We start from the raw sequence: 26,079 nt of genomic DNA on the forward strand, positions 1-26,079 counted from the left end.
CAAACAGGAACACGCATGAAGACATTCCACCGCTGAAGGAAACAGTGTCCTCAGCCACCCCCCGCCCCCCCTTTTCCAATCCCCCCCTAGACACTTCCACACATCCCACACACAACCCTCGACTCCGCGGGGGCTTGACCACTGGACAATCAGCACCAACACACACACACACACACACGCCCAGACACAGGCGAGAGCCATTCAGCGCTCCCAGCCCAGCCGCGGATGGAGATGGAAATGAAGAAGTGTGTGTGCGTGTGTGAGAAAGAGAGATAGATAGAGACAAACAGAAATAGAGAGAGAAAGAATGTGTGTGCATGACTATGTATGAGAGAAAGACAGAGAGAGTGTGTGCATGGGTATGTATGAGCGAGAGAGAGGGAGATAGGGAGAGAGACACTGAGGGAGTGTGTGCATGAGTATGTATGAGAGACAGAGAGAGAGAGAGAGAGAGGGTGTTTAAGTGAGTGAATCCGCGGGGGGATTGGAAATTAATTTTGTAAAGCAATCTATCATCAGCTTATTCCACATCATCTATCATCATGTGCCGTCACATCAAAATCCCGCTTTGGTTTTTTCGGGAGCGGGAATCCAAAAAAAAAAAAAACGGAGAGCTTCCCGCTTTGCCTCGGAAGGAGAAGCGTCTCTTTAGCGATAATACACTCCACGCATATTCACTTTACTCGTCCATAAGTTGTTCAAGAGGGTTCCTCTACTGTCCTGCCTATTGGAAATCCATGAAAGCTTTTGTGGAAAAGCAAACAGAGCGGCGACGAGTGCCGAGAGAGAGAGAGAGAGCCGCTGGAGTGCCGCTGTGCCTCTGTTTGAAGAGTAAATTTGTTCAATATCAAAAGGGTGCTCTTTGAAACCAGACGGCAGCACTTGTCTCCTATAAGACAAGTGCTGCGGCGTTGGTAAAGGCAATAAATCCACACACACAAACACACACAAAAAAGTCAAGGCCACTCCTTTAATTTGAACGAATGCGGTGACACACGGAGAGACGAAACAATACATGAGGCAGACTCGCAGGGGCATAATCAGCAGGTGAAAGGTCAAGTAGGTAAGAAAGACTGTGTAATTAGTCGGCCTCATTTGCAGCGAGTGTCCATTAAAGAGCGGGTTTCAGAAGCGGGAACGTCAGGCTTTAAATCAGTTCAAATCGTATATTTTTTTTTAAGCTTAATGCCCTCTCCGCCCCCCTCCGGCGTGAGAGGTTTATCGATCCGGGAACGTCACTGGGGAAGTTTGTGAGAGGCAGTGATTAATCATAAGTCACTTTCCTCCTCGGTGTGTATGTGTCAGTGCCAGAGCGAGGATATGTACTCATCTGCTATCCCACTGCCTTTTTAGCAGCCAATTCTCCCACTTCTGCCCTGCTCTCTCTCTCTCTCTCTCTCTCTCTCTCTCTCTCTCTCTCTCTATCTTATCTCCGCGCCTCAGTTTCTCTCCGAAATGAATGTTTTCGAGGAACAAGTAAACAGGGAGAAATGGCTTACCAGGCAGAGGAGACATTGTGGAATTGATTTCCTCCTTTCCTTTTCTGGGTGGTTTCATTCACCCGGCGTTTATGTGGGTACGGCATCCTTTTTGCGCGCTGGATACCCACATAAATGATTCAAAGCATGAGGCACATGGAAACTACACAGTGGGCTCTTCTGGTAGAATCGCTGAGGAGTTGTGAGGTCTGACTCAAATGTCTGATGCTCAATCCAAACTGACGCACTTGAAACAAGAGGACACCGTACGAGCTGTTGAGCAAATTTATTCCCAGCAAAATCGAATCGCAACATACCGATGTGAAAGCTCTTCATGATTTTTATTGTCATTTCGGAAAGTGGAGGCTTATCATCTTTATCTACACCAATTGCATGTTTTCACAGTGGTGTACTAAACTTTGAGAATCAGATTACCAATCCAATCCATTGCTTTAACTGTCCAGTGTAAATTTATAGTCACTGGACAAAAATGAAAGAGATATAGGCTAATCAATTTGTCTCGATTAGAGACATACTTTCATACATTCTTTCACGCAAAAAAATTGGATTTTAGTACTGGGGAAATTCTTAAGTACCAATGCCCTTTTGGTCTAAAATTCCATACCAGTGGCAGCATTGGGGAATCCTTACCTTTAACACTTTATTTTACAGTTGCTCACAGTAGTGTTCCTTCTCTACTTTTTAACCTTTATTTATCGAGGAATGGGTTTTGAATTTACCTGACACCCTTATCCAGAGCGACTTTCAGGCGCCACAGGTCTGGTTCATTTCACCGCTTATCCCATCATGCCGTGCGCATTCCGTCACTCGCTTCTCATAGACGATAAATGGAGGCAAACTGTTTGCCTTGTGAAATCGTTTCTAGTCTACAACTACTTTCAGCGCCTTGCTCAAGGGTTCATTGGCGGTAGTTGTTGAGGGAGGGGAGTCTGGTCCACAAGTCTACTTCTCTACACTTGAAGCTAGCTATTCTCATTCACTGTTTGTGCCTCTCTTGTAATGTGTTTTTCATCACTGTTGTATCAATGGATTTACCAATCTGCCCAGATATTGTGGTCTTCTTGAATAAAAAAATAGCTGCATTGACTCCACCATAACAACATCCCACTGATGAATACAAATGAACTCCACTCGCTAGACTCTATGCGAGCACAGTATAACTTGCAAGTAAAAAAAAAGCGCAATTTTCCCATGAACTCATTATAGAGCCAGCGAGGCAGTGCTTAATGTTGTTTTGACTGAATTGTAGTTATCAGTAGGCCACCGTGATGAAGCTCAATTAGAGCAGCATGCTATGAGCTAAGCAGAGGTAATCACTGGGCGGAGGGCAGAGTTATGTGGAGGCACGGATATTCACTCTGAACAAAAAAAAAGAGGGATTCACAATAGGACCTGGAGCCGTGGAGAGCAGCTAATGAGCCTACATGATTCACGCTTGGTCTCCCCCACAGAGAGCCTTGTCCTGGGCAGAGCGGAGGCGCGCAAGAGGTGCAGTGTTTGCTCCAACACATTCCATGACGCAGCCTCTCGCAGCCAGGAGGGTAAAGGGGTGATTAAAAGTTTCTGTTGCAAATGCTGGATAAATGAAAGTCGTCTGCGTTGTTATTAGGACCCTGACCTTATCCTGAGACCGTAAATTACTTCTTTCTGTAAACAGAGCACAACAATGTGTCCAGCAAGGCTGTATCTTGGCCATTTGACCCGATGTTCCAAAACTCCCCATAGGAACCCTTTGGATGAAATACCGTTGATATCCGTTTTAAATCATCTGATGAGTGATGTTTTTGAATCTGTAAATTGGTGTGTTGTGTGCATTCGCATTTCAGCACCAGAGGTTGTGTCCTTTCAGGATATATACAGCATTCACACTCCGAATGATTTGGATCGGCTATACAACTGCAAGGACATTGGCTGTTCATAAAGTCTCAAAACAGACTTACATGGCTCTGTGTCTGGGAGCTTCACAGTAGACAGAGAGAAGAGAGTTGATACTGTGGATGAATGTTTGCTGAGTGCTTGAATTTGTGGCAGTCCAAATTAATTGGGGTCATTAGGATGGGTGGATAATGCAAGATGGGGCTGCCCTGCGGACAATTTGATTGTTTTGAAAAATGGTTTGGTCACACTGAGCAGAGAAAGGAGACCAATAAGGCGGTGTTGTAGTGGTAATACCGCAGAGTGAAGGTGTGTACACTATTACTCCACCATCCTATGTGTTAGAAAACTACTTTTTCCCCCCGCTAATTTATACAAGGCAATTAAAATCTGTCTATCCACTTATGCCTCCGAGGTACACACACATAACCTCCCATCCATAGTTCAGAATCAGGGAGTAATATCAGCCGCCCTCCAGCTGCTAGTTCACAGCTGGAATGCAGACTTTGATCAGACCTTAGGACCTCAGCAGCAACCTCCCAGTTATTAGTTACACAATGAAAAATCACTGTAATATTCATTTAAGGATTTACAGTGTGTCCATGGCACTCAGTAGGGAGATTTTAGTGACCTGATCATACTTTATGACATTTTTATCCCACGTGGTATCACTGTAATATTCTTATAGGATATCATATGGTTTATAGTTTTGCACTGTATTTCTCTCAAATTTAGAATTTAGGATTAAATTCGCTTTTTTTTTTCATAAGGGCAAAAACATTGTATTTCAGTGGTAATTAGGCTGATAAGATGCCAACAGAAAGAGTTGGGCGATATCTATCCTGTATTATATTCTTGACTACACTACTGCATTGAACTATCTGGGCTTTTTTGCTTATAACAATGACGTGACACTTTTTTTGATCCCCATAGGGACATTTTCTTTTCTCTTGGCCCTCTCCACAGGGAGGTCAAGGGTCAGCACCCTTGTTGCCGGTATGTATTCAATTCAATGTCTTGCTCAAGGACACTTCAGCAGGGCAGATGCTTACCAACATGGGGGGCTTAAACCCAGGTCGTGCAGTTGAAGGAGAAGTCTCTCTAACCACCAGGCCACCCTGCTGCATGCGCCTGTCTGCCTGCTTGTGGTAACTCTCCTCACACTGTTGTCCTGACATGACCTTTATTCTTTCCAAAGTTGGATGCAGCCTGTGATGCTGCTGTGCAAGGCAACTCTTCAAAAAGAACAATTTGCAAACAATCCAAATCGATCTTCCACCATTGCTCCACATATTTATTATTATAATTATTTACCTCATATGACCCGGAATGCATTTTTTTCCTCTCTTGTAAAGCGCCCTGCAACTGTTTTGAAAAGTTATATATAAACATGCATTATTATAATTCTAATAATAATATGATTATTCTTGTTGTTGACCCACTGCAATCTATGTATATGATACATACGTGTTTCTATGAGTTCTGTCAAAAATCTCCAGGAGTTATTAAAATACTAAATATCCATCCAGACTTTTAAACCGAACCGCGCTGTGATTGGCCGTCGGGCGGTCACGTGGTATAGTGCAGTCAGTCGCTGTGCCTTGCCTCGAGCCAGCGCTGAGTGGAGCCTGTCTGCCAACAGCTTCAGCAGCGGCTCTATCTGGATCCTACAACACTCACTGACAATTACAGGAGCCCCCTTTTTCTTCTTATTTCCGAGGATTATTCTTCACCATGGGCGACAAAAAGAGCCCTACCAGGTAACGCAACCGCCCGCTGTCGATTTATACTTGTTTAGGGCGTTTTGGGCTCGATATTTGGATGCGTTTCCCTCACACAGGGAGCGTTTCTCCCTTTTTTCAGTTGGTATGCCACAGCTAGCTAGAATAGTGCAGTCACTATGGCGGCTTCTCGCTCCCTACAACCCAGTCACTTAACAGACAAAGGGAAATTTTTCAGAGGATACGCCTGGCATTCCCTGAAACGCTCTTCCACCTCGGTAAAGCCGGTTGGAGGGTCAATGTCGAAATGGACATTGCGTGATATTCGTTTCGTTAGCCGACATGCTAAGCTTCGATACCGAAAATTTTAGCAATGCTCGCCTGCTTGCTAGCCTAGCTGGCGATACAATCGGACGGTGTGGACAGTCGCCCGCTTCGCCAGTGTGGGGTTTTAACCAAAGAGCTCTACTTGCCGGGACTCGAACCCAACATTAATGACAACACCATCACGCTTTGTGTCATGCCAGGGTGCATGCAGATTACATGGGGGATTCTGTTAATCGCAACCCTCATTCTTGTTAATTTATGAAATAGTGTGATTTAAGAACTAACTTGACCTTAACATTTGTCTCATTTGTAAGGCCAAAAAGACAAGCCAAACCGACCGCTGATGACGGCTATTGGGACTGTAGCGTCTGCACCTTCAGGAACACTGCCGAGGCTTTCAAATGCAGCATCTGCGATGTGAGGAAGGGCACATCCACAAGGTAACGTAGCTCTCTCTCTCTCTCTTGTCTGAGCGTCTCGTTTTTCCCCTGGCTGGCTGGCTGGCTGCAGCAGCATTGCATCGCAATTTATAGGAATGACAACTTTGATCGACAGCCTATTTGTCTTTGAACGAATGGGGAATATGGACTTGTTGATGGACAATCTCGCTAACATCTCCCAGTGTCGGCTGTATTATCCATAGTCTCTCATGAATATACGACTAACGTTACAGTGCTTTAATGCATTCGTCTAGGTGCGCTGGCTGCCTCACTAGCCAGAGGGGGGGATGGGGTGGGGAAGAGGGACCATACTTCATGATGGCTGTACAGCTACAGTGCATCAACAGAGCAGCCGCTACAGTGAAAGGACTGCTTTTTATAGACTGAAACAATGCGAATGCATCTGTGAACATTTCACCTACCTGTAGGATTGCAAAGGTTGTCATTGAAGGGTCTGACAAGTCAAACTGACAGTACACAAGGTGGATTCCTGTCACAGCCATGACAGGAATATTTTTCTGAGATTAAGAATAGTGGGCCTAATCTGAATGAGAGATGGGTAACGGGTTTTGCCCTTTAGACCTTTTGTCACTTGGGTAAGCCTGGGTCATTTCATGAGTGTTCACAAAAGAGGTTTACCAGCATGTTGCCTAAATTAGCCAAAAAAAAAAAAAAAATCAAACCACACATTTATGCACTGTTAATCACTTTCAAAACTAAAGGGTTTTGCCACAAAATTGTTTTGTTTGGAAGCTGTTTAAATGTGGCTTTACTGATGTTTGTTTTCAGAAAATTCCTCCAGATGAATCATATCAATATTTGTAGTTTGAGGCTCATATGTCCCTAACAGGTCCTCTGAGCCAAAGTCAGAAATTTTGTGATGTCAGCAGAAGGCTACGTCTTATGGGAAATTGAGATGAAATCGCAGTAGTGCTTTTTAATATCATAACAGGATTCCCTTTCGGTTTTGTGTATACCGCCACCGCCTCCTGTTCTGGGGAATTGTTTTTGATGATAAGTTGCCTGTGTCACAGTGTGAGTTTACATGCACATGTCATCAGTTGCATGATGAGATGGAGAGATAGATGAGTCATTTGTGAGTCTGTTGACAAGTCCCCTGACCTTTCCAGCTGTGGTTTTACAATGAGTGGCTCGGCTGACACCCCTTGCACACCACAAACAGGGAAAACACAGTGACGTTGATTTACTGAGAATCCAAAAGATTCGGCTCAGTCTTATTTATCTGGTTCCCCTCCCCCTATGATCTTTTCCTAGCAGCGTGTAGTTTAAGCCCGTAGCTGATGATGCAGGCTAAGCACGCTGCGCGAAGCAGGAAGCGGAGAGAAGCATGTCGTAGTCCTCCTACCACTGTGCTTTGGCAACAGCCCAGCTGCCTCTGTTTGGTAAATGGGAGCACATGACATCACTGGAGTGGTTGTCACACATCCCTATTTGATCCGAATAGTTAACCTTTGATTGATTCAATTGTTTACCATTGTAGGGCTGCCTCTTATTCTAATGAGTACTAATTAGCCATCTTTTCTCCCCTGTTTGATGTATTCCAGCAGAGCATGGGACAGAGCAACATGTTGTCAGCCAAATGATCCATACTTAGGAGAGTGTGTGATTGTTTGTCTTGCTCCTTTTATCTGAGGCTCTAGTTTGAGTGGGCCTATGTGAGTGATAACACATGTATTCACTAATTACTGGAATTCCTCACTGGTGGTAGTAGTCAAAACAATAATTTTCTGTTTGTAGTTTGAATCATATTGTTGTAGTTGTTTTGTGCTTGTTTTAAGGTAGGTGAGCTTAGGTATTGATTTCTATATCTTGTCAGTGTATATGCTTTGGCATACACAGCAAAGGTTGTAAGTGTCACATGGTTCTGTCAATGCTTGAAATGGCTTGTTAGATTATGGATATAAAGATGGCTCCTTCCGCAACAACAAGCAACTTGAGAAACCAGTTGCCAAATGTAGATTATTTTTCTGTGACCTAAGACAAGTCAGACTGTGGTCACCTCCATCCCTGATTAGCTGCAAGGAAAAGTTGGACGCAGCTTTGGGCAGCATCACAGCCAGTCATGCAAATGTCCACCTATTGCTGTAACACTGTTGGTGCTACAGCTAACAATCAGCTAGGTCAAACAGTAGCACAATGATGTGGTTGCTAGAGGTATGAATGCAGATTTAGTCTTCTGTAGGTTTTACCCAACTGTCCTACATAAAAATTCATGATCAAATTTCTATACCCATGAGCTCAGTACTCAGGCAGCAGCTGTTTCTACAGGTGCTGATGGAAAAGTATACAGGGGTCCCAAGTCACATGGTTCTACATGAGTGATGGTGATGGTCTGGACAGATAGAGGCTTAAACCCCAGTAAGACTTAAGTCGCACCTTATGCACTAGCAGCGGTAGGTAAGGTAGGTAACTCTGGGTCATGCAGCTCTGATTTGTGCTAACAGGGGCAAGAATGTGTGTTAACGAGAGCAAAATGCTGGCCACGGCATCAGCATGCAGGGAGAGGCCCCACTCTCCCCAGCCGAGCGCAGCCTAACGAACCTGTTGACCCAATCCAGCTCGGTGATGTAACACGATACCCAAGTAGGCTAAATCTAGCTTCTGCCACTCTGACTCTTAAACAAGAAAGCTCTATGGGTTTTGCACCTGACCTCTCTGCTAATCTACAAGTCCAAGTAGCCCAAATGTTCAGCCTCCTTTGTGTTCAGTGCCTGGTTCTTGAGTAATTGGAGAAGAGTTTGCATTAGCACCCCCTGTGAGGTGCGCGATATCATATTCAAATGTTTCTGGCACCTGAACCTGATCGCTGTGTGAACGTGACACCGTGTTGCTGTACATCAGTTTGCGGTGTGGTGGTGTTTGGTATGCACCTCTGGCAGCCCCGGGGCCCAGGGAGAAACCATTAGGAGCCCTCTAAAGTTGATTGATGGTTGGGATCACAGGAAGTCTTGAGGTACCTCAGTCTTTGACTGCTGTGCTGTTATCTGTGTTCTGTTGTCTACCATTCCCAGTAGTTTCCACATACTCTTTATATAAAACAGAGCAAATAGGTGTTGTCTGTCACTCAAGTTAGCAAAATGTTATGTTATGACTAGATTAAATAAACCAACTACCTAATTTATCTTAACCTCAGACTGCAGGAATGGAACCGATATTACAATAGACATATGCAGTAGTGTAAAATATGGGAATTTATTGATATTGGTATCAAATATCAGGCTAATACCAAGCTTAAAAAGGTTATCAGGCAATTCACCTACTAATGAAATTTGATACCAAGACCCATGGAACAGGTCAGAAATCAAAGAAACAACTTTTTTTTCCTGCCCTTTTCACACATAGAATGATTTTAAATAGGCTATCTTGAATGGAGAAAATTGACCAGAAGGCTTTTTCTAGAGCCGGATGGTGTCATTCTGGTCACTGTGGTAAGCCTACATAAGATAAGTATAGGCTGTGGCTATAATATGTCCATAACTCTATAAATATTTACAGATCTGGCATACTGAAGCAATTGTGTTACACATTTAGGCTATGGCTTTATAATAAGCCCAAATAGGAAATCCATAAATTCAGAGATTCTCGTTATGTAGGGGAACTGTATTGTATACATGTAAAGTATCAGTGTTTTGGCTTGTAAGGGAAGGGTTGGTCAGTATTAATGGCCAGTATTAATTAATCAGTTTTGCTTGAATAGTGGTTGTATGCCATATGTTTGCAGTTGGCCCCTGAAAAGTAAAATTGAATCCATAATGTGCGTGTGTGTCTAAGTGTTGAGGCTGCACAATTATTGGAAAATGATTGCAGTGTATGTCTTTGTTTGTGTGTCTCAGTGTGTGCGCCTTTCTGTCTGTTGGAATGATGGAATAGAGTCATTATAATCCGTGGATTCTACCACTGTCACATTAAGGCAAATTGTCTAGGATAATGGAATTACATAAGAGGGACATGCTGGCACTCCATTTGTATCTGCACTTCCTCGCCCACCACTCCCCCCATAGCAGCCCCCGCTCAGAGGAAACTGCTTTTGCTTATCCAGCATTATCGGCATCTGCACTAAAACCCCGAGCACAAGCGGGTAGCCCTAATCTTTATGTGTTAATTGGCGGATTTAAAAGTTCTTAATTACTTCATGGGATTTGGCAGAGTGTGAGTGATTAAATACAATAGCCAATTTGGCAATCTGACAAAACAGAGAGAAATGTTGAGAGAACTGCTGAATTGGGGCTCCTCCCACTCAGGAAAAGACGAGGCGAGTGTGACAGAGAGCAAGCGCTCTCAGAAAGATACAGAATAGGGCAGAAGAGGACACGGAGAGAGGGAGGGAGTGAATGAGTTGTTAAGTGTGGAGTCACAGCTAGCTGAAAGTAAGGGAGAGGGCAAAAGAGGACAAGGAGAGAGACAGTGCAGCAAAGGGACAGAGGAGAGTGTAGCGTCTGGACATTTTTGTGTGTGTGTGTGTGTTGAGGGATGGGGGGGGTATGGATAGCTGCAAGGGGGATGTGTTCACTCAGCCGAGAGTCTCCAGGGGCCAAGGCAGAACGGAGCACATCATTACCCAGGGAAGGAGAGAGCCAGGCCGGACAGCCTCCTCTCCGCCTACTAGTACCATCATCGATGCATGGGTAGGAACAGTGCCGTTTGACATGTGCCCTTCACTACATTTGGGACCAAGAGAGAAACTGGAATTGACCATTTCCTCTTGGTAAAGTTGTAGTGTGAAAGATTTTGATCCTCTTGATCCTCTTTCTAGTTTCACAGCTCTAGTTAGGCTTGGTTAGTCTAAGTGTATTGAGAAACCATAGCCCAGGAAAAAGCAAATCAGTTTGACAGATTTGAATCATGGCTACAGTAGTCAACGGAGGATTTGTGTTTGACCTTGCAGTGTCAGGTTTCCTCAGTTGTTGTTTTTGTTTGTTTATTTGATGTTGTTCCCCTTGTGTAGTCTGCATGAAAGGCTACTGTGAAGGCGCAACGTCCCCTTTGGCAGTGCTACTTGATGACTTGTTGAGCTAATTTGAACCAGGCTGTTTACACGAGAGCGAGTGAGCAAAAACCAGGACAGCAGCAAGACGGGGTGACCGGGTCCACCAGACAGATAACTCACACACACCAGAGGCAAAGCAGCAGGAGAGAGGGGATGAGAGGTGAAGAAGAGAGCTACTTAAAGCCAATGGGAGGTGGGTAATGCACAGGGAGAAAGTGAAGCGAGCAGGGAAGAGACAAAGAGAGAATGATGGAGTGGTAATAGAGAGGAGAGACTGGGGGAAAAAAGCGTTGAGTGATACAGAGCGATGTGACACAGTGCTGCAGATGGAAGGAGCTCATACATGCTTAGTGCCCTCGCAATGGCTGGCTGTCAATCTCTGCGATGGCAGGCAGTTTGTAGCCTGAAAGGTCAGTCACAAAAGGGGAAGGCTTGTCAGTGTGAAGATTCAGTCTCTTTCACACACAAGTAGGCACACTCGTGCATGTTCCTCTTAATTTTTCTGTCTGTCTCTCCACTACTTGCTCACCAGCATACTTGTTTTCCAGACTTGTTTTCCCTCTAAATTTTTTTGTCTGTGTCTGTCTCACACACAAACTCAAACACAAGCAGACACCTTTAGCCTGTCAGGAGAAGTGGAGAAACAGACTCCCAGCAGTCAGTGTGGTACGTAGCAATTACAGTTCTTGCAGAAAAGTTGAGAGATCTTTGAGAGATCTCTTTGTTCCAACGTGAGATTTCCCTAAATTCCTCTGCTCTGTCAGCTGGTCTCAGTAATTCATCTCAACACGTCACCGTGGGAACTAAATGTCACGCTTAACTGTCGTGCTCTTTTGCTGTTTGAGGGAATGGTGTGGGATGTGGAAGGTTTCTGCTGGGGACCCGCTGTGCATACTGAGCACCCAAAGGCATTGGATGGGAAGGGCGTGGGGGTTCCACAGTCCCCCACAGGGGCAGTTCCCTCGGTGGGGTGGAGGGTGAGGGTAACGCTAAGTCCACAAAATCCTGTCTGGAAGGGATGAATGAAGGGATGAATGTTTAATGCCTCTGGTGGGCAGTGGGAATGAATTGAGCAGCGCTGTAGCCCCAGGCTGCTCTTCAGGTGCTTTCCTCAAGCTCCAAACCACCCCCGCTCACCCCAACTATTTTACCCATGGATGGCTAGAGGTGACAACACTGCTCCAGTCACTGTATACTAGGCCGATCCAGAATTTGCTCATGGGGAACGCGAGTCGCACTGGTTAACATATTCCAGACAGGCAGCACAGGCAGGCAGCTCTCAGCTCTGCTCCATCACCCTCCATACTGGGAGGAAGGGGGGGGGTACTGCTTGTTTCTGCATAATGATCAAGGCGCGCTGCAAATGTTGACACGGACGAGTGTGTATAGATGGTTACGTCGGCACCAGCGTGGCGTAGGAAGGTGCTGTGATCAAACCGAAGCCCTATGGCATCCTCGTATGTTGGATCTAAGAGAAGCGCTCCAGGCTGGGGCTGTGATGGTCTCATAGTCCTATGTGGGAAACCAGGTCATAACTGAATAAAGGAGAACAGAGGATTCATGTTTCTGATGTTTTTAGTACGTCATTGAGAACAAGGAGCCCACGTTTTCAGAGTGCAGGCACGGTTATTTACAAAGTCTGAGTGAGTGAGTGGGTGATGTTAAATAGTCTCAGCTCTTCAGTAGGCTGCCCATGGTTGAAGGAACCTCTTGTCTGTTGGTCTCCTCTGTCTCTCGCTCGCCCTCTCTCACTCTCGCTCGCTAGCTCAGCTGTCTGCCACTGCATTCACTCAGCCTGGCAGGAAATAATTGCTTGTCCTCCACACAGCACTTCAAATAAAAGAACCGTGTTAATGAGGGCTTTCCTGCGCCTCTCTCTCTATCACACTCTCCATCGCTCGCTCACTCTCTCTTCATTACTCTCTCTCTCTCCATGAAGTGCTCGGTCTCATTGTCTCGTTTTCTAGAAAGAGATCCCTCTAAAACAGCGGGCTCAGCTTTTGCTCTTGGCTAGCGGTATCGGCTGCTCCTGGCCAGCAAGAGTTCCAGCAGAGTTGAGGTGTCTCTGTCTCAGGGATGGTTCAGGGTGGGTGGAGGAGTGTAACTATGGGTGTCAGTCTCTCTAAATTAGGAGCATTTAAGTGTGATGATAGTTATTTCGGGGCGTCCCGTGGAGAGAGTCTCCACAACCCCCCCAGACTGTGGAATTTAAGGGGCGGGCAGAGGAGGTGCTGTCAATCATGGTCTATTGTAGTGTGAAGGGGAGGTAATATGCTGTTAGCCCTCACAGTGGGGAGTGGTTCAACAGCAGGCTTTACACTTACTCACACACATGCACACACGCCGATTCCCCTGGAATTTATTGGCAGCAGTGGGAGGTGGGAGCAATTTCTGTGATGGGACCCTGGGGTTCACTCCTGGTCCTGTTCCCAGTATTAGTTCCAGTACCTGTTGTGGTATATAGGCTAAATGGTTCCTATTTGGATGCTTACAACATAATATGGGCCAATTGTACCACTAACAATACTGTAATTGGTAGATTCTGTGCTAAACAATGAGGCCAGATGAATTTACTTTCATCATTTATTTAGCCAATTTATCAGTTTGTTTAGTTTTAGCAGTGGGGGACAATTTCTAGCAGTTTATGGCCACAGGTTATAAATGGAGGGAACACACACATGCGCGCGCGTATCAAGGTGGCATGCAGAATCTCCAGCCATGTTAATGGGCCACAGAGCGGTGTTGTGTGAAGCCGTGACGTGTGGTCAGTAAATAAATAATGGGCCAAAGAGAGCGGCGGCACTATCATGCCAGCAGCAACTCATGGCTGACTTACAGCTGGCACTGAATCACAGCTTAACTACCGGGGCTGCTTCTGCCGCCACTGCTGCTGCTGACACAAATCTCAGGCTCTGGCCAGGGCCTCGGCTCGGCGACAGGCAGAGGAGGCGTGGAGCTTATCAATCAATCAATCACACTCACTCTCCCCCTCCACCGCTCCGCTAACAGCTCACCCTGCCAAACAGAATGATTTCTGGTCCTGTTGGATGCCATCCGCGCTCACAGCCTGTTTACGAGTGTTTTGCTGCCTGCCACTGCCAAATCGTGTGATGGATAAGTGCAAATATTCATGGCCATGGGTTAGAGAGACAAATGTTTTTTTGTGCGTGGGTGTGTATGTGGGCAAGCACATGTTACCATTGTACCTTTCAAATTTATCGTCTCTTTTATGGTAGCCTAACGGCCTTTGCTCACTGCTGTTTTCATGTGGCACAAGTTGCCTCCCCAAGACTTATTTTCCTTGTCGCATGTAACTTCCTCCAGCCATTGGCCTAAGGTAATTCCCAGCTCACTGAAGTCCCCAGGAGTGTGTCTGGCACAAGGACAGCAGGTAGAAAGAGCCGTAGTCTCCAGAGAACCATGGCAGCTAATGCTGGTGGATCAACAGCCCAGGACTCATCAGCATTCGCCACAGCTGGCATATTGATTGGAGTGTGGTGTGAGCGTTACAACATGATGCTCTATTATGAGCCGATTGATTGCCTTGTGATCGGCTGCTCCCCCCCTCAGGGAAAAGCATTGGGCTCCTTCTGTAATAGGCTGCAGCAAGCGGAGAGCAAATGAGCTTGATGGAGCAGTAGAGAGATAAGTGGTGAAAGAATTGGACTGAGAAATAGGGGGAAGAAGGACAAAACGTTGGAATTTAAAAGTGTTAGGCTAGTAAAAGAAGATGGAGAGAGTGGTGTGGGAAGACTGAAACAAGTGTGGGGATGAGAGAGGAGAAGGAGAGTTACTGGACTGGCAGTGTGACGTAGTGTTACATTGAAACACTGAGGTTAACCGCCTTAGCAGCTGTCTGGAAACCACTGTCCACAGCAAGCCGCTGACATCAGCAGCACCAGTCTGACACTACAGAGGTCCTATCAGCAAGAGGAGCTCCTTGTATCTTTGCCTTATGTATTTTGCCCTTTTCACTATTACCCATTCCCATGGCAAAGCCAAGAACATTTGAATTCATGGCAAGAGCTTCACTAGCCAGCAGTAATGCTTGTTTATCTGCCCAGCCTGATACTCGGAGACAGACGGACAGAAAGACAGAAAGTTTCTGCAACTCTCAAGACTCCTTGCTTGACCACAGACTTGTTGAAACAGTCCTGAGGACCATGGCCCTCCTCTCCACTGCTAGAATAAAACAAAAACTCCTCCTGCCAAGACTAGAATTGGGTTTTTGAGAGGGGGGTGTATACAGCTAGCATAGCTGGTTGTATTCCTGTTGAAGGGCCTCCTGAGTAGCCAGTGAGCCATGCCAGGCTGTTTGTTTGTGCGCTAAGCTTTTCAAGTGCGTGTTTGTGTGTAAGAGCGTGCTTGTGGTTTATTCCTCGCCATGCTTGCCCAGTGCTGGCCTGTGATTATCCATGTTGCTGGCTGCAGTCTGGTCTTGGCCGGGCCTGAGTCTCTGCCAGGCTGCGGTCATCCTTCCCTCTCCCCCGAGGTCCTCTGCTTCCCCCAGATGCTGCCAGCTGGTGTCCATTATGCTGCAGGTGTGTGTGCTGGCTCAGGCAGCCAGGCCATGGGTTAGCATTTATCCTCACAACTTCAGGCCCTCTTCATCTGCACAGCTGACAGAGCTGGTCTTGCATGTGTCTTTAAGAGTATAGTCGTTCAGTGGACATACAGTACAGTGGAGAATATAAAGTATGTTTTCACAAAGGAAGCCTATCTTTATGTGAACTGCCCAATATAACCTTCTAGGGAAGCAGGTGTGTCTCTGTGAAGGTTGCATCTCTTGTTGTTTATCCTCAGACATTTGGTTGTTTTCCATCAGACACCTCGTTATTTGCCTGCTGAACAAGAATGACGGAGCTCAAAGAGAATATGGTTTGTGTGTGTGTGTGTGTGTACTCCAGTGAGTCAGAGAGGCAACAGAGTTGATCTGTGGTGGTTGGTGAGCTAGCTGCTCAGTGAACGGGCCGGCTACAGCACGTCCCACTGAGTCCCAGCCTGTGACAAATGGGGCCAACCCTGTAGTAATCAGATTAGAGAGCCTAAGTGACGTGCTGCAAATGTCCCACCTTGTGATCCCCTGCATTCATTTTATTACAGCCGTGAGCTAATGAGATTACCCTTCAAAACAGAGCTGCTCCACCAGGAAACGGTCGCTTAAACCTGCCTCCGCAGCAGCTGGGAGCATCAGCCCCTTTCACTCCCTGCCCTCTAGGTTCAGTCACCTCTCTTTGTCATCCATAGTGTTACAGTGTTGGTGCATGGCCAGAGCTCCACTACCAGGCTAATCCCTGTTTGTGCCTTGGATCTCCTCCACAGGAAACCCAGGATCAACTCCCAGCTGGTGGCCCAGCAGGTGGCTCAGCAGTACCCAATGCCTCCCCCGCCCAAGAAGGAGCGGAGGGAGAGGAGCGAGCGCTCAGACAAGGAGCCCCCAAACGGGGATGGAGAGCGTGCCGACGGCGAGGGACGCCCTGAAGGTGAGCGTCCAGAGAGAGTGAGGCCAGAGGGAGAGACCCCTGAGAAGGACAAGAGCGACAAGGAGCAGCCGATCAAAGACAAACCCGACAGAGAGAAGGACATCAGCCCGGCCATCACCAAGAAGCCCAGCAGCAAAAAGACCAGGTCAGTGTACAAATAGATGCTCCACTAGTATCTCTGGAAGCCCCCTGTGTCAAAGTGATGCTCACTGGTATACATCTGTTTTCCTCCAGACCCAAGTCAGACAACCATCAGAGCCCACCCAGCGACAAACACAGCATACAGTCTGGAAAGTCGGCAACCAAGACCAACAAGACCTCTCACATTTCCAGGTGCGTAGCGGGCCTCTCCTGCCCTTTGTGTCTTTGGCAGAACACATGGCTTCATGTTTATGACTATACAACACTTCTTTTTAGAGAAAGACATTGCACTTCAATGCTAGTGCGAAACCTCAAATGATTCACCAATGATCTTTTACACTAAACACCCACTCTCACTTTATACCCACTTGCTCTGACTGTTCATGCATCATCCGCTGAAATGAGCAATTTAGTGTAGCCGCCCCCACAATGCTGGCAACCTCCTCCTTGTTGTTGCTGAGACGCAGATATTGTGGCTACCATTTCTAGCTATTAATGGGGTTTTTTTCTCTGTCTACCCCCTCAGGCCCAAACTGAAGAACATTGACCGGAGCACCGCCCAGCAGCTGGCTATCACTGTGGGGAACGTGACGGTGATCATAACGGACTTTAAGGAGAAGACCCGCTCCTCCTCCACGTCCTCGTCCACCATCACGTCCAGCGCAGGCTCCGAACAGCAGCACCAGAGCTCCGGCTCCGAGAGCATGGACAAGGGGTCATCGCGCGCCTCCACCCCTAAAGGGGATCTCTCTGTGGGGCACGACGAGTCGTTCTGAGGCCCTCCGCCCATCTCCACCCTCCTCCACTCCCCTTTCCCCACGTTTCTGGACACTATGGATCCCATATGGGGAGAGATTTCACCTTTCCTATTGCTGCCCTGCCTCCATTCCATAACCACCCCTGGATGCTGAGAGGAGCTGGCTGGCTGAGAGGAACAGCACGGTGCGCCTGTCGGGGAGATGAATGCCCTGCTCGGGGAACTTCCTCGTGGTTACACCCATGGTACAGGCGAGGAGAGTGGGGTTACAAGGAATAATGCCCCTCCTCCGCCCCCCCTGCGGTAGCATCCAGACACTTGTATGTATTGTTTTATATTTGTACGTGGATGTGAGGCCAAGTCGACATTTTTTTTTGTTTTTGTAAAGAAGAATTCTCCGCTGTGCACAATAACCACCATCATTTTAATAACTTTAAACCATTATTACCCTTATTTATTACCTGTTGCACCTGTATACTTTGATATTCTCCTTTTTTTTTTTTTTTTGAAGCTTTGCTGTGTAGCTCTGCCGATCGATCGTTCCTTCAGTGTTTTTACAGTTTGAAATGATAGGACAAGACTCAAGTCACACACATACACACATATGCGCGCACACACACACACACACACACTGGTGCTAGATACACTGTGAAGCGGTTTTTCAGATCTGGGATTGCTCATTCACTCAATGTGACAAAGTGCTGATGACTCAGAAATTCTCATTCACTTTTCTCTACAACACTGTCTCACTCTGAACACTGTTGGGACCTTCATCAGGTCCATCTTATTGATATGTACAGGTCAACGTGCATCAGAAGGTCACCTGAAGTTCAGATACCTAACCTTTTCAACTAGATTGTCTATGATTTAGTATGCTATAGCAGATCTCTTATACAGTATCTAATGTCCTTAACTGTATAGTGTAGGCTGTTGTGTAAAACACTAAAAGCTGTTGATATTTTCTGCATTCCGTACTTCAATATTGAGTTTGCTGGCTGAAGGAAGAGTTGTCTCCTCAGCTCTTGAGCCAGGGTTTTTTCTGTTGTGACTGAAGGATGGTTCCGTGCAGTTCCACTTGGTAAAACCATATCGAACTGTAAAATAGACCTCTTCCCTACCTGTCGCTATCAAGCTGTTGTGAATGGATTTTTGTTTCTTATATTGTGGTCCTGAAGACAACTTTGAATTACATTGTCAGTGAATTTTCATTCACTCAACCTGATTTCCCAGACACTTAATTGCAAAGACCTGAACAATTTATGAAGATCGACAATTCAATTGACTTGTTATTTTTATTGATTAATTTAAGACTCCAATATGTCATTGAAGGCAAAAAATACTGCAGTAGTTGATAGAACGTAATTGCTCTTTGAATTTTCAGAACAGCAAGGCTTATTTAAGGGTTTTAATTCACTTTCACCTTAGCTGATACTAGACCAACATAATTTCCTTTTAACTGTATGAAATTGTATAAAGAATAAATGTGTATATGATATCTTAGTTTTATTTATTGAAGGACCAAAGGAATTTCATAATGACATGATACATAGACAGATGAATAACAATTTGAAATGCAATTATCAAATGTGTGAGATGAAATAACAGTTTAAATAAAGACTAATATAATCCATTTAAATGGTGTTCTTATTGTCCACTCGTCTCTGTGCACGACTAAATCAGAGCAGAGAATGGCATACTGTGAGCCGAGCTGAAGAGCACTACCAACTTAGCACTCGGTGGTGAATCGTGCCTCATTCGTGCAGGCGACGGCAAACAGACTGGATGTGGGTTGGAGCTGTGGGTCTGCTGGGTCTCGCCAGCTTTTAGAGGAAGCCCTCGGCCTTCACTCTGCTGGACTGCCGCAGCACATGTAGCTCCCCTAACAGAGGCCCTAAGCTCACCAGCGCAGCCGCTCCCAGAGCAACTAAAACCAGGTTAGGCGAGGTGAACATGTCCCAAAAAACGTAATGTCCCACTAGTGCGAGGGGCAGGATTTGATGGGTGTCGACTAAAGGCTTTGCTGTTTCACACGTAGGGATGATAATCATATGTGTGTTGTGAGTAAGCAATGTTTGACGTCCAGGAGGTATGTGTTCATAACTTTTTTTCTGCTATTTAGCTATGGTTATTATGTAATTATGTACTTTATTGCATACAGATATGGAATCAGTGTTCAAAGTGAGGAAAAGCAATGTGAATAGAAATAAGTGGGACCGCTGGGTCAGAACGGGGGGGGGGGAAATGTTTTGTCCAATTTTTACTGAGAATATTACCCTGCTTTGTAATGCAATCTATTAGAAATGGGCCTAAAAAGCCATGTTTTCACCTGCCTTATCTGCAACCATATTCACTTGACTGAGAACTCCAACAGAAAGGATTCATTATGTTAAATTATTGACAAATGGCCATTTGCTGAGTATATGAATTATTGCTTGTATATAGAATTTGAAATGGTGCAAAAGCCAACACTATGAATATGGCATTGGAGCTGAAGTCTTTTGTTTGTTTCCTGTTTCCTTTCCGCGCAAGCAGTTCTGTTCTTGTGTGCGACCAGTAACCTTAATTTACTGTGTAAAGATGGTTACATTTTTTAGCTTTGTTTGTCAGAGACCCAAATATAGAATGCTTGTTTACTGACTGTATAACCTTAACCGTGAATTTCCAATTAAGTGTATTATACAAACTCATTTCCTCCTATAACAATGTCTTGTACAATGCTTTTAAAGTTATTGCTCGGTAAAAAAAACTATGTAGGGACAGTATAATAATCCATTCTTTGTTAATCCAGTTTAATTTGTTTCTTTTTTCTAACTTATAGCTGATGTGTCATTGTTTCCCCTTGTGAAATGGTCACATTATGTTCCTGGTGTGGAAATGTATGCAGCATTTTCAGCGGATCACGGCTCCTTGTCTAGCTTATAATGTTGAAATAATACATGTTTCTGGCATGTGCACGACTTTGCGCTTATAGGCTAACCTGATCATTTTCCTCCGCTTCAAATAGAAATGTCTATTTATGAATTTTGCTTGTAGTTTTTCACAAATAAAATTGTTAAAGTTATCTATTTTCTGGGTGCTCTGTGTCATTTATTGATGTTACTCGTCTATTCAGTATCTTAACAGACAGTTGCTGTTCCTTACCAGGTAGAAGTAGTTGTGTGTGGAGGTGAGACTGCAGGCTATTGATTGAGACGTCCCGGGGGAGTGTGTGTTTGCAGGAGCGGGAGCCTCCACGGTGCAATGACACGTGACGAGGGATCCCCCATATTGACAACAGCCTTCAATCATTTCTGCAGCCCCCACCACACACACACACACACACACACATCTCCAGAGGCTGGTTAGCAGGCCAGCAAAGTGCCAGACTCTTGCTGTGTCATCTAAAAGCTCAGACCAATCACTGCTCCTCTCTCGTCACTGATACTCCGGACGGATATCAAAGACCCCAAGAGGAGGAAAGCTGATGCTCACATTTGTCTTTAAGAGCAGATTCACTTCTGAGATGAAGTGCATCGCCAAGGGAACATGGCTTATTCCATCTCTCTTTTCTGGTTAATGCATTAACTCAGTAGGTGAATGTTGGCTGCGCTGTCCAAACACTACATCCTTTTGCTCTGGTTTTAAAGACGGAAACATTTCCCGTGGCTTAATAGGTTTTTGGACCTGTGCAGCATCGGGAGTAGTCCTGGGCTCAAACTGGGACATATGGAGTAGCAGGACGGCCTGGTGGTTAGTGAGGTCATCCCCCAAAAGGAAGTAACATATTACTCTCGTTAACTGTAACTGAGTAGCTTGTACTTAAATGTGCTTTACTATACTTTACTATAAATATGTTTTGACTGCTTCAGTATTGTACTTTGCTACATTTTAATTTGTATCCGTTGCAGAGTTAAAGGTTTTCTCCATGAGGATTGCGTCAGAAACTGGGCAATAACAGTGATAGTTAAAGGTTTTACTTTAAAGGCCATAACTTCCACACCGTAAGTCCGATTTTCACGAAACTTCGTACACATATGCAGGTGTCCTAACTCTACAATTTTGCAATTTGGACCTTCAAGGTCCGCCTGGAAAGTTTTTGAGATGTTTTAAAAGTTTTGAAAAACACATTTTTAACATCTTCTCCTACACCGTTTGACTGATCACCACCAAAATTGGTTTGTAGCATCTACAGACTAATCTCATTAAAAGTTGTTAAAAGGTTGTTGATATCTATTGTCGTTTTGAAGATATTAATTTTTAAATTTGTGAGAGGGCGTGGCCTGTCAGCTAAATTCTTATAACTTCATGACCGATTGTTCAATCATCACAAAAATTGGTGAACATGTTCAGATATCATCACTGACCATGTATGCAAAGCTGTTCTAAGATTGAACAGTAGGGGGCGCTACAAATGCCAAAAAACTGTATCTCCTAATCCAGATGGCGAAATTGCGTGAAATTTGGTACACATGTTCAGGGAGGCTGTACTAGTCAAAATCAGACGTTTTGTCATCATTGGTGAAAGTGGGCGGGGCCTATGGTGTAATAACCATGTAACAGCCTTTAAATCAAAGTCCATTTGCATAATCGTTCCCAAACTTCTCAGCCTCGTCTGGAATGTAATTTCTAACGTGTACCGAATTTTGTGCGATTCGACCAGAAGGGGGCACCACAAACTCCAGAAATGGGCGTGGCCTAAGCAACAAACAGCCGTAACTCCACACCCGTTTGTTCAATGATCACAAAACTTGGCAGATATAGGGATATATTTGGACCGTGTCCTCAGAACCACTGACACTTTTTTGCGACATCAGTACCATTCAGAAAAGGCTTGAACCCCTTTCATGGCCGCTTGCGGCTATATTTTTTTTGGTCCTCTGTCTTCTTGTTCTTTTTACATTGCAAGTGAAAAATCATATGTAGCAATGTTCTCTTGTCACTTTTACACTGAGTACATTCTTAAAGAGCTACTTTTTACCTTGACTCAAGCAGATTTTTACACCAGTAATTTTGCTTCAACAGTACTTCTGCTTAAGTGGGATATTTTGGTACTCTTGCCACTCCTGGTCATAGCTCCCCAAGTATCCTTGAGCCGCATACTTAACCTCTACCATCTCCAGGGGCGCCGCACTAGCTGGCTGACCCTGCGCCCCCACCAGAGGGAGGGAAGAGAATTTCCCCCTTGAGGGATGAATGAAGTATATCATGAAAAGAATATGACTTTACCCAGGGCCAAGGGCAAAAAATCTAACATGTATGTTGGCTTTCAGGGAGTAAAATCGCCTTTCAAAGCGATGGCATTTGCCTCTCCCTCAGTATCATGATGGTGTTTGTGCATAAGCTTCCTCAATATCCTCCCTCAGATATAATGAGAGCGCATCAAAGGGCTATAAAAGAATTTGGAGTGGAGTGGCGAAATTTGGACGGCTCTCATTCATCAAGCGCCAACGTTTGTCCTCGTTTCCTCCTCGTCTCCGCCTGGATCCCAGACCCTCCTCGGCACCGGCAGAGAGAGAGGCAGACAGAGCTTCTCGAGGATCACTTCCACTCAGCGCTCGGTCCAACCAGATGGGTGTCTTCCGCTAGAAGCGAGCCCTCTGCCAGCCCAGACCGCCATGCCATGACCAGATCCATATGGCGAGGAAGGGTGGAACATCTGCAGATAAGAAACCGCTTTTTTTTTTATGTGAAGAGGAAACCGAGAGGCTTGACGCCGAAACGCTGGCAATGTGTGAAGCAGAAGGTAAAGCGAGCCTCGTATTCCTTCTCAAATCCAAAAATGACTGTGATGCTTACACTGGTGCTTATACTCTGTTGATCTGGTAGTATGGGGGAAGATACAGGGCTTAAATTCCCATAGTCATCAAAAGGCTTCATTCCTCTATACCTGTACATCAAACTTCATCACAATGTGGCAAAAATTCACATCTGTCCTTTACTGAGCAGCGTCTAACTCACAAAAGGAAGCAAAAGTTAGGTGACTGTGCACAGTGTAACTTCAACAATGAATCTTCACACCTTGGCTGTGATTTTTCACACAACTCCCACAGTTCTCCTCTCGTATTCAGAACGAACGACACATCATCTGCATGCAAAGCGCCGTGGGGCTGCACAGTCTCTGTACCTGTCCACCTGCATGCATTGTTCTCTTATGATGTATATTATACTTGGAAGCGGTTTGTCTTGGTGTGTGTTGCGAGTGTTTATGCATGTGTGTGTGTACATGTCTGGAAAATGTGTGTATTCTTTACTTTTTTCACACCTTTACATTGATTCTGGGGCTTCTACACACATAAAGAAATCAGCAAAGTCCACACTGAAAACCAATAGAGCTACAATGATCTAATAGGCCTGTGTGCCCAAGAATCTTTTGATAAGAAAAGGTCCCTTCAGATTCACTGAGGTGAATTCCTACTTTGTTCAACATGATACAATTATCCCTGAATCACTAGCAACACGCCTCTCTCAGGATTCACAAAAGCTATGCTGTTTGAGCCTCTGTCAAAGGAGAGATCCAGCTCAAACAGCAGCTGTCATTAAATAATTATTGCAACACAGTGCTGAATGCACTCCGAGAAATTCCTGCATTTAAGTTAATATTCCCACTGATTGTGTTAGGCAATACGTTTCCAACTGTTGTATCAGGCTCTAACAAGAGCAAGAAAACAGTTTGGATGATGAAAGGCGTCATTGCGAAACACAAACCCCGCCGCTGCTTGCTTTACCTTTACAGCTGTAAACACTGGAGGAAGCGATTTAGTTTGATGCCTACCAGTCAATATGACATTGATCTCCTCTCTGAGGGAATGAATGCCTCTCTGCAAATGGCCCTGCCTAATCGCGGCTACTACGGCGGCGATGATGGCTTATTTCTGAGATGCCGATTTATATAGCTCGAGACCTTCCAGCCAATTGTTCATTAAGGCCCCCTGCGAGCGGCTGATGAATTGTGCGAATGTACTCGCGCGCCGTCATCCTCTGAAGAACTATACTAGTTGAAGAGCTCCGCGCTGTGTGCATTTTATTGACGTGTTTCCCTCCGTACAGCTGTGGATGAAGACGCTACAGCTACACTGCGTGCGACCCACTGGGCTCGAGCGCGAGCCGTGTGTGTGTGCGAGCGCTCGTGGCTTCAGACACGATTTTACTCACCACGCGAGCGAGCTTCACTCAGCCACAAAGCGGCGTTTACACTGCCACGATCAATGTACATATAGTTAACTAGCGGCAGAATCTCAGTGAAGTCAAACCGATTTTTAACGCCCCCCCTACACACACACACACACACACACACACCCACACACGCACACACACACTCCCCAAATGTCTGCCGAGATCAAATCTCCCAATAAAAGCACAATGATAAAGGATTTATTGAGCAGCGGCCTCGGTGCTCATAAAGTGGAACAGTAAATCTCTGTTGAAGAACTTTACCTCTTTTTTTTCTCCCAGTGTGTCTGTGGGAGGATTTTTTTTCCTTTTCTTTACAGCTGCTGCACATTTTCTTCCTGTTTGTGCCAAGAGCTAAACAGAAAAAAAAAGAAACCCTCATTTCAGACAATCCGATGCATCTTGGAATATACTTGACATTAAATCCCCTTCGTTGTGAATGGGCCATATTGCTCCAGCAATTGCCCTCTCTCCGTTATTATCTGCAGCTTCTCAAGATGATACAAGATAATGAGGATCATTTTATAACCCCCGATCCACTATCTCTGTGTGTGTATATTTGTGTATGTGTGTACAGAGGAGGGAAAGAGAGACTGTGTATGCTCACAAATGTCTGTGTCTGCCTGTGTGCATGCGCTCATTGAGTGTGTGTGTTTCTGTGCAAGTGATACATAATGACTGCGCTTAAGGATAGTGTTAACATGACCGGCGGTGCTGTAAATTATTGATGAGCCCCAGCGCCTTGAGAGCCTTGTAAAGCAGCTTCACCTGGAGGTCAGAAACTCAGCCTCTGATATCTGTCACAGCTCGCCCTCAGGGCCTGCTCACCGCTTTCTGAGACCATTTAGACAGCACATATCTGCATGATGAATGCACTCAACGCGTCCGCCGCGGGTTTGACTTGGTTTTGGGTGTATTCTCTGGGAACTGAAGCTATGTGTAAATCAGTGTTTTTGAGCGGGTTTTTTCCAGCCTCAAGAGTAAACACAGGATCCAGAAGATTATGTCGTCCCCGTGCAAATAAATCCCCGATCTGCAGCGCTGCCTGTTTGTTGTTGTCGCTCATCAGCGGTGTGTCTACTTCTGGATGCTCTGTCTTCTCTCCCTTAATGGGGTACATTACTTTATCATTTAGCCTAATTACCGCTGAACAAATGGTTTCTCACCGCCTGTCAGCTTGCAGTGTGTAATCATTCTTGACCTACTCACTGAACTCCACGTTTTAAGTATGTGAACTGCATAATGTTCACCTCGCTTAATTATTAATAGGACCAAATTGCATGGGATGCACAATCCATTTAATCTACGCCCCTAATAACTGCGGTTTTGCACAGCAGTTGGAGCCCATTGAAGTCAGAGGAGAGGGGGAGAGAGATGGATTGAGGCCAGAGTCGAAGGTGATCCAAGCAGACTGCATTTGACTAAAAATCGAAATATTAAAATAAAAGCATGACCTTTAAAAAATAAGCAAATGACGATATATTCAGAATAAGAACAAGACTATTACTATCAGAGTAACAACTAACGATAAGTAGGAAAGACAATTGATTTGAACTCCAGCCAGAGAGCGGACAGAGGAGCAGGTACCTTTTTCACATGTTATCAATATGAATTCCTACTCTATACCAAAAGGTGCATCCATGGAACTCATGCGAGATGGACATACAGCACAATATCTG

General features: G+C 45.3%; 1 protein-coding gene across 2 annotated transcripts; it reads left to right on the top strand.

The window, feature by feature from the left end:
* The first annotated feature begins 5,003 nt into the window (after nt 1-5,003).
* Nucleotides 5,004-20,267, top strand: rybpb (RING1 and YY1 binding protein b). 2 transcript variants are annotated; one of them, XM_071520126.1, is made up of 6 exons: nt 5,004-5,134; nt 5,737-5,862; nt 16,193-16,326; nt 16,432-16,498; nt 16,588-16,686; nt 17,021-20,267. In XM_071520126.1, the coding sequence occupies exons 1-6, from the start codon at nt 5,109-5,111 to the stop codon at nt 17,268-17,270; spliced, it is 702 nt and encodes a 233-aa protein (XP_071376227.1). In that variant the 5' UTR covers nt 5,004-5,108; the 3' UTR covers nt 17,271-20,267. The 2 variants fall into 2 exon arrangements, with proteins under 2 accessions (XP_071376227.1, XP_071376226.1); XM_071520125.1 differs by having other exon boundaries at nt 16,193-16,498.
* Nucleotides 20,268-26,079: the final 5,812 nt, after the last annotated feature.

Source organism: Centroberyx affinis, unplaced genomic scaffold, assembly GCF_046629955.1.
Source record: "Centroberyx affinis isolate AG114_WGS23_722 - 3 ecotype Tasmania unplaced genomic scaffold, CSIRO-AGI_Caff_v1 ptg000771l_1, whole genome shotgun sequence".
Taxonomy (NCBI): domain Eukaryota; kingdom Metazoa; phylum Chordata; class Actinopteri; order Beryciformes; family Berycidae; genus Centroberyx; species Centroberyx affinis.